General features: G+C 38.3%; 1 protein-coding gene across 1 annotated transcript; it reads right to left on the bottom strand.

Annotated features, from left to right (window-relative positions):
* Positions 1–428: 428 nt before the first annotated feature.
* Positions 429–9,304, bottom strand: agpat3 (1-acylglycerol-3-phosphate O-acyltransferase 3; the record flags this gene model as incomplete). Its single annotated transcript, XM_079730279.1, has 9 exons — positions 9,163–9,304; positions 8,376–8,548; positions 7,810–7,971; positions 2,710–2,780; positions 2,526–2,608; positions 2,310–2,412; positions 1,008–1,083; positions 621–819; positions 429–520 (listed from the first exon to the last, which is right to left on the bottom strand). The coding sequence occupies exons 2-9, from the start codon at positions 8,538–8,540 to the stop codon at positions 429–431; spliced, it is 951 nt and encodes a 316-aa protein (XP_079586405.1). The 5' UTR covers positions 8,541–8,548; positions 9,163–9,304.

The following is a 9,304-nucleotide window of genomic DNA, read 5'->3' on the forward strand; positions in this document are numbered from 1 at the left end:
AAAAGGGTAAGTAGATTTGTATACAGAATGCTGCCGGTATGATTCATCCTTTTTATAGCGAGAGGAGGACATGCAGCAAATGACCACCGTCAGGATTCGAACCCTGGTCGCTGAGTTCAGGACTGTGCCTATATTGGATACGCTGTAACCCGGTCACCACCAGAGCACCCCAGTATGATTAATCCTCCCCTACCCATTAACTGCCTTAGTGGTGATACACAATTAACATGACAGTTAACAGGCAAACCCACACACACAGTGGCTCTGTCACAGAAAGATATATACAATCTTATCAGATATTTTTATTTACAGTTTAAGGACAATGGTTGTTGAAGTTAAGGTAACTGAAACACCACTCATTTACCAGTCTATGTTAACAACTTTGTTTTGAATGGATTAGACAGAATGGATAACTATAGGCTATGTGACTACATTCTTTTTTTGCTCTCCTCAACTCCGTAGCTCGATCCAGTCTTCTGGACCTCTGAAACACTGATCAGTCTTTTCACAGATACAGACGCTGGAGAGAGGAACACAGGAAACACAGATCAACATACTGAGTAGGTGTTAGGCTCACACTAACTGTATTTCTGTGTTTTTGTGTTTGCATGCGTGCTTACCAACAATTAGCAGCAATAGAAGGCCTAGGATGAGTAGTTGGTTTCCACTAGCGACCACGCTGATAGACAATCGGATCAGGGAATAGACCAGTATTACTGCCCAAAAAAAGAAATTGAGGAGTGACCATGGCCGGCGGGCTGGGATTACTGGATTGCCACGAAAACGGCCTTCGGTGTAATACTGCTCCTGTAAGGCATCCTTTACCAATATGTGTGTGAGAGAGATATGTAGAGGGAGATCATTTTTAACATCAATTGAAACTAAATCAAGATAGTTTCGTAAATGTTGGAAAATCAAGCCTTACATAAAATGATTGTCCTGTGGTTTGTACAATTTCAAAGTTGCTTGTTCCATAAAAAAAGTTATTTTGTTTTCTGTGTTTTAACCTTTTCTTGATAGAGTCGGTGCAGCCAATTAGCACACTCCTTTTCATCCTCAGGTATCTGATCAACTGGGAAGCGCCTACAGGGACACACACACACACATAAATACACACACACACACACACACACACACACAAACACACACATATGCCCACATATAGACACACACAGACATTCAAACGCTATATTTGAATGTCTGTGTGTGACAGACATTCAAATATATATCTGCTGCTGAGACTGAGCCAGGTGTTTCAGCCTGCAGTCACTCTGGTCCCCGAGCTGATTGTACATACAGGTTTTTCAACCTGTGGTACTACTGGTGGAACTCAAGGGTACTGCAGGTTGTACATGGGATTTTATTCCTGAAATAAAAAACTTTAAAATAATAGATCAATTATACAGATAAATTAAAATAAATATATAATAAATATTGCAGTATTATAGCTTGTAATTATTTAAAATATAGTGATGCTTTGTAAATACCATTATTTAGCTTTGATTGTAATGTTCCATTGTTCTTGTTAATTTGTGTTTGCTAAATAAACACACTGGGGGTATTAGCAGTGTTGCTGACTTTTCTTTCTGCGGTTTCCCAGGGTAATGGCCTTCTCAAATAAATATTTATGTATACAGGGGTTCCTGGCACTCTTTGGTATACACACTGCAGTTCTATATCTACTTTTACTGTTTGCATATTAGGCGGTCCGCAAAAGGAATTAGATTTTAGTGGTACACCTAAGGTCACAGGTTGGAAACCACTGTCCTAAACTACTGAATAGAAAATATATGATACTGCACTCAATTAGAGAATGAAAAAACGCTTGTGAATCCCATATTTTTCCTCTGTAACTATAATATCGATTTTCTAACTCATTGCTGTATTTATTGTGTGCTAATTCTTTATTACCGCTGCTTCGTTGCTTATTGTATGTTTTTATTACTGGTCTTGTATGAAGTAGGGTGGCCCTGAGTGTCATGACAGGCGCCATTAAACAAAATGTATTTTTTGCATTATTATCATTCCACCTATCCCCTGGGTTGTGGATGGGCTGGATGTTACTAGAGGATGTTACTTCTTGGTCAGCATTGGGTGGTGTGCATGGTCCATTTACAGCTCATAGGGCAGCCTACCTCTATCACACCTCTCTTTCCCCTCTGTATGTCATAACTATGGCAAATGTGTGAGGAATGATATATATATATATATATATATATATATATATATATATATATATATATATATATATATGAATTACATGTCACACTGTGTGTGTGTGTGTGTGTATGTGAATTAATGTCACCAACCTTAAACTCATGTCTGCCTTGTATTTGCGTCCTTTGACAATATCAAGAAGAGTAGGAACCTGTCCGTCACGGAAGTTCAGCGTGACGTCGTACACTGCCGATACTGAAACAGAACGAGCCGGGGATGAAGGTCAGAATGTACCAGAAGATATAGTATGGAACATTGATGAGGACGCTTTTGCTGCCAGCAGTGTGGGCATGGGTGAGTGTTGTGACCTGTGTCTCTGAGACAGTGGACAGTTGTTGTAAACCCTTTAGTTCTGGGAAGTAGATGGTACTTCAGCCTGGGCAGACCTTTACTGGAATAAGAAGATAGAGTACGAATGATACCTATGATCTTGTGAAGGCCAAAGGAGTGGTGGTGCACCACAGGATTTAACTGTAGGAGAAGTAGCAGTACCTATCAGCGACCTCCATAGAGATCTGGTGCTTCTTCTTAGTGAATCTGGTGCCTTCACAGTACAACAGGACCTGAATATGCAAAGCAACACAGATGTATACAACACATGCCGGTAACACTTTATTTGAAAGTGTGTACATAAGAGTGAGAGACATGACACTGTCATAACTATGACATGACACTCTCTTGAACTTGTCATAAACATTATGAACATGTCATAAACGTTTATGACTTCGTCATTAAATTGAATTAGTTGTTGTTATGACAAATTGACATTGTTTGGGTTCTCTTGATTATGACAAGGTTACATTAATCAAAGTGACATTTCAGAAGTTGTCTTGGTCATGACAAGTTGACATTAATCAAAGTGACATTACCAGAAGTTGTCTTGCTCATGACCAGTTGACATTACATTTGTTTGGGATGTCTTTATAATGACATTAACTAGAATGGAATTACCAGAGGATGTCTGTTATGACAACGTGACGTAAACAGAAAATGCACCTCTTTTGTATTCATGAAATGTTGACATAATTAGGGGTATGTTTTTTTTTACCCTCAAATTCTGCAAAAGTCATACTGTAGCCTATACCGTAAGTCGAAAACTGTTAACATTTTCGAAATTGTGGTACTGCACCCAAAGGTGGCGCTATTGTAAAAAATCATGAATTAGGCTTATTTCTCCTCACCAGATTGACCTGGTCTCAAAATTCATTCATAATATTTATCTCTAGAACCAGATGCATCTATAATTCACCAAAATCGGCACATCAAATCCTTAGACCAAGCCTCACAAAAATCATCAAACAGAATTTGTTTTATTTAGTTCCATTTGAGAAATATTGGCCAATAAAGTTGGAGCAGTTAGCCCATTTTTCTTATATGACCATTTTGTTATTGCATAAAAAATCATACAACTATTATTAGGTGGATACCAATACCCCCCACTACCCATAAACCCAAATTGTGGTACTGCACCCAAAGGTGACGCTATTTAAACAAATTATGAACTAGCCTTATTTCTCCTTACTAGATTGACCTGGACTCAAAATTCTTCCATCATATTAATATCTAAAATCAGATGTATCTTTTTCCCCTAAAAAGTAAACATTTTTTCCCCTCTAAAAATGTTAACTTTTCCCACAATTTCATAGAAAAGCCAAACGTCCACAGTCTCAACCCATTTTGCCTATATGACCATTTTGTTATTGTATAACTACCATACGGCTATCATTAGGTGGTTACCATTAACATTGCAAATTTTCAGATCTATCCTCTTTTAAGCATTGGTTCTCAAAGTGCGGCCCGCGGGCCAATGGTGGCCCGCAGAAACATTCCTGGCGGCCCGGAATGATATACAGATGTAAGTAAAAAAAAAAATATATATATATATATATATATATGTTTTAAATTATTATATCAATATTAATTTAAACAAAAATAAATAATTATAAAGAGAAAAGTCGACTCTCTCTAGCTTTCAATTAAATCCTGTTACATTTGTTAGTTTTAATCAGACTGTAAATTACTTTGAAAGGATGAACCTCTGTTTCGTGATTTAGACCTCACTTGAACTCACTCCCAGGGGTCCACGGTGCAATGTTTTTTTTCACCACTGGGATGCTGACGGCGTTTCCCGACAAATTACTTTTCCTTTGGCGGCCCTCAGTCAAATTCTGGGTCCCTAAATTGGCCCTCAGCTGTCAAAACTTTGAGAACCCCTGCTTTTAAGAAAGCCCTTGTGAAATGTGTGCTTGGAGTTTTCTTGATGGTGGGTGCTTATCAATAGCCATTTTCACCATGTGAATGAGGGTTCATGCAGTTCAGGAATGTCAGTGGCTCAATGGGATAATGCCTTGTACTGGTGAGCCTTAGGTTGAGCGCTGAAACCTGATTAGAACATTATGAACAAGTTGAACATGACATTCTGTCATTGTCACTCATTTAAGAAACACAACATTGAACAGCACCTGAAATTCATCAGGCAATCAACATTCCGGCTCATTAGTTTCAAAGAATCTGACTGCCAAGACAAAGTATTGCATTAAGGGGAACTTATTTGTTAACCATTTTTCCTTCATAATTAACTCTGTCATATTAATATTTTTTCTGTTAGTGTTCTTGACAACAAATGTTTAATTTCCCCAGAATTTCAAAGATCTTTCAGGCACTTGCTTTTAAGAAAGCCCTTTATTAATTTGAGAAATGTTTGCTTGGAGTTTTCTGGATGTTGTGTGCTTATCAATATAAATTTTGACCATGTGAATGAGGCTACAATTCAGGTTTGTCAGTGGCTCAATGGGATAATGCCTTGTACTGGTGATCCTTAGATTGAGAGTTTGAATCCAGATTAGACAATTATATGCTGAATATGACATTCGGCCATTGCTCCGCAGCCCAGTCACCTGAAAGCTGAGGCACAGTATGGCATTAAGGGGAACATCAACATCTTTCCTTCATTATTATATGTCATATGTATATATCTTTCATTAGTGTGTTCTTGACTTTTCATTTTGCTCGGACCCCGTTAATCACCGCTTGTGGTTATATTTATTATTATAATTAGATGTGCCAGGTTACAGATCAATTTGTGGGTAATTTGGTAATAAATTGATGGTAATAAATAATAAATAAATGGTAATAAATGGTTCAATTCGACCAATTCAAAATGTCTATTGACTAAGTATTTTGGGCCAAATGTTATGTGACGTACAAGGCGTCACATTAAGGGAAATATAGAGATTTTGATCTACCTCTTTCTTTCCTGAACCTTTTATGTAGGTAACTTTGAAGTTGACTAGGTGGACTAGGTCCAGCTTTCATTTGTGTCAGGTTGTGTAAGCAATATACTTTTTGTAAGCCTGAGAAAACATAATTTAAGCATGATGTTGGTGAATTCCAGGTGGGGTGTATGAAACCAGGGTGAAATGACATTTCTTTGTTTTATTGAAACTTCAGCAAATACTGATTATCATGAAGCCAGTACATGTTTACGCTATGTTAGAGCTGTACGATTTTGGGAAATAATCTAATTGCGATTATTTTAAACATAAAGTTCCTTATGTTCTGTATTATTCACTAAACAAGCAATAAATCATTCTATAGTATGACCAACACAACATTGAAGCAGTCAACCTATAAACTGCTCTCTTTCCTTTAGGCCAAGCCTATGCGTTGAGATGAGTTGATGCATGAATTGATATTATAACATCTTTATCTAACTATTGAATTGTAAAAGAATAAAAAATATATGAATCTTACCGATCTCCAGTCAGTAACAGTAACAAATCACATAAAAAAAAGAAACTCCCTACTGACGCTTTAAGAAAAGACTGTGTCATATTTCAGCATGTCATTTGTTTTGTAGACAATGAAAATGTGTAATGTGCAACTTAAGGTGTTAGAATTAAGTCAGGAACATGCAGCAGTGCTGTCATTTCAACCTACACTTTGTAAAGGCACATTTTAAAGGTCCCATAGCATGAAAATCATAGTAATTTAATTAATGAGGTTTTCTAAAATAAAGATGAGTTCCCCTAGCCTGCCTATGGTCCCCAGTGGCTAGAAATGACGTTAGGTGTAAAACGAGCACTAGGTATCCTGCTCCACCTTTAAAAAATGAAAGCTCAAACGCTCCAATTTGGAATTTTGCCCCATATGTCGTCATAAGGGGCCCCTTTCTCTGCTTTGCCCGCCGAGAGAATTTGGCCCGCCAATGAGACAATGAGCTACGAACTTGCCCAGGTGCTCAGTGACACTTTTCTTTGGCTCATGCGGGTATGAAAGTTTTATCTGTTCTATATGTAATATCAATGCTGTTCATATTAACGTTTGTGGGAATGCAGCAAATTGCATTATGTATCTTATTTTCATTTTAATTTATTTTCATATTATTTTGTTAAATATATTTTTCTATATATTAGCGGTCTGCACTAACCTAACTGAGGAGGGGAATGCTGACCCGTGTATGGGGTACTAGATGGTCAGTGACACTTTTCTTTTGGCTCATGCAGATCTATATGTGAACAGCCAGCCTCCATTGTGGTCCTGTCCTTCTTCCGCACAGCGTATACCAATTTATTCATTACACTGTCATACTGGTGTCATGACAGACATAATGGTGCCAGTCTATCCTTCATGATATCTTAATTACAAATCAAAATGGTACCACTTTACTTGAGGTCAAATAATGTATTCATTACACTGTCATGATGGTGTTATGACAGCAAGCCTATCCTTCATGATGTCTTAATGACAAATCAAAATGGTATCACTTTACTTGAGGTCAAAGAATGTATTCATTACACTGTAATAATGTTGTCATGGCAACCAGTTTTGTGAAATATCCTGTAGCACATCTATCTGACCAAGTGCTAGAATTGGTCTGTAACCTTGCACATCTTATTATAATATTCATTATGTCAACATTTCATGAATTAAAAAAGAGGTGCATTTTCTGTTTATGTCAAGTTGTCATGACAGAGACATCCTCTGGTAATTCCATCCTGGTTAATGTCAATTTGTCATTATAAAGACATCCCAAACAAATGTAATGTCAACTTGTCATGACCAAGACAACTTCTGGTAATGTCACTTTGATTAATGTCAACTTGTCATAATCAAGACAACACAAACAATGTCAACTAGTCATCACAACAACCGAATGACACTTGTCATAAATGATCAAAGTCATAAATTGAAGACATGTTCATAACGTTTATGACAAGTTCATGACAGTGTAATGTCATAGTGATGACAGTGTCATGTTACTCTTATGTAGACACCTTCAAATAAAGTGTTACCCAAGTGCCTTATTCATTGTTGCTATTAAAAATGATAGATGACCTCCGCCAAAGAGTTTTTGTTTTCAGTGGCCTTGATGTGTGTACATTTGGCCTGTGAGTAAGATATCTAAAAAAGCAATGCATGGATTTGCGCCACATTTGGTACAATGGCAGGCCATTGACAAGTGAAGAACCAATGACATTTTCACACAGATTGGCAAAAGGGGGTATGTCAGCGGGTGTGGCCGTAACCCTAACCCGTCATTTGATCACTAGAAGTAATGCAATTTCAAAGTTATAGATGTATATGACTCACCCACATATTCTCAGGGTAGTCTTTTAGTTGACTTATTCGATTTGTAACAGCCTCTCTGTCTTCCTCCCACTTCCTCTTACAGAACACCACCTCCAGAAAGTACCAGGTCCAGCCAATCAGGGGCACTTTCAGCAGCTCATGTTTGGCTAGTACTTTGGATGCCTAGGAAAAGCACATGGATGGCACTAGAAATGTTTTTTCCACGGTTACAATGCAAGTATTCTTTACATTTAACTGTCTTTACTCTGGAGTGACTTAAGAAAAATAATAAAAATGATTGGATGATTTAAAGAAAGTTAGCAATGAAAGGATTGAAATAGGACTTGACGTCTGCAATTATTTTACCCACACTAATGTTTGGCCTATACACTCAAAGTGTTACAATGTAAAACAACCTAAAGAATGTACCTTCTTATACAAACTAACCTGATTGATACAATCATGTTGATGACTACACTTTATGGTTGGTTTTTGAAAATCTCTTATCCTTTACGCCAAAACACATTCCTTGTGTGAGAAAGAGCAGAACTATAACTGCTAGGAGCACATCATGTCCCTCCTCTCACCCCCAGGATCCCGAAGCGCTCGGCCATGGTCCAGCCACACAGGAAGTCGATCTCGTAGTTATGGTTGAGGATGATGATGGCGTGCTCCTTCCCCAGTTTCTCCAGCGTGGAGCTTTGCTCCAGAAACAGAGTGCACTCAGTCCCCGACCACCACTCCAGCAACATCACTAACTCTGGACACAGTGGGAAATATTGAATGAAAGAAAGAGATTATTGTAACAAATTATTATAATCAAGTATTTATTTTTGTTTTTTGATTTCTATTTCTATTGCCTGACTTATTGTAGGTTGTACTTCTCTCTTTCTCATTCTTCCTTCATTCTAACCTCAAGAATCTTCCAATATTTAGAATCAGCTGATCTTACAATCTCCCTTCTACATAACTCCTACACCTGTAGGGACCTCTTCTGAAGGTACGTTCTGAGCAGAACATAATTCCTACACCTGTAGGGACCTCTTCTGAAGGTAGGTTCTGAGCAGAACATAACTCCTACACCTGTAGGGACCTCTTCTGAAGGTACGTTCTGAGCATAACATAACTCCTACACCTGTAGCGACCTATTCTGAAGGTATGTTCTGAGCAGAACATAACTCCTACACCCGTAGGGACCTCTTCTGAAGCTCTGACTCACGGCTCCACAGAGAGTAGGAGAGTCTGGTGTTGATGCGCCGATAGAGCTGCCTGTTGATATAACTCCTACACCTGTAGGGACCTCTTCTGAAGATACGTTCTGAGCATAACATAACTCCTACACCTGTAGGGACCTATTCTGAAGCTCTGACTCACGGCTCCACAGGGAGTAGGAGAGTCTCGTGTTGATGTGCCGATAAAGCTGCCTGTTGATTGGCCACAGCACACACGTGATTAGCTGGATGAGGTTGATGGCCAATCCACTGGCCACAAACACCAAACCAAGCACAAGCTGAAC

This window comes from Pollachius pollachius (assembly GCF_949987615.1).
Source record: "Pollachius pollachius genome assembly, chromosome: 2".
In the NCBI taxonomy this organism is placed as follows: Eukaryota; Metazoa; Chordata; class Actinopteri; order Gadiformes; family Gadidae; genus Pollachius; species Pollachius pollachius.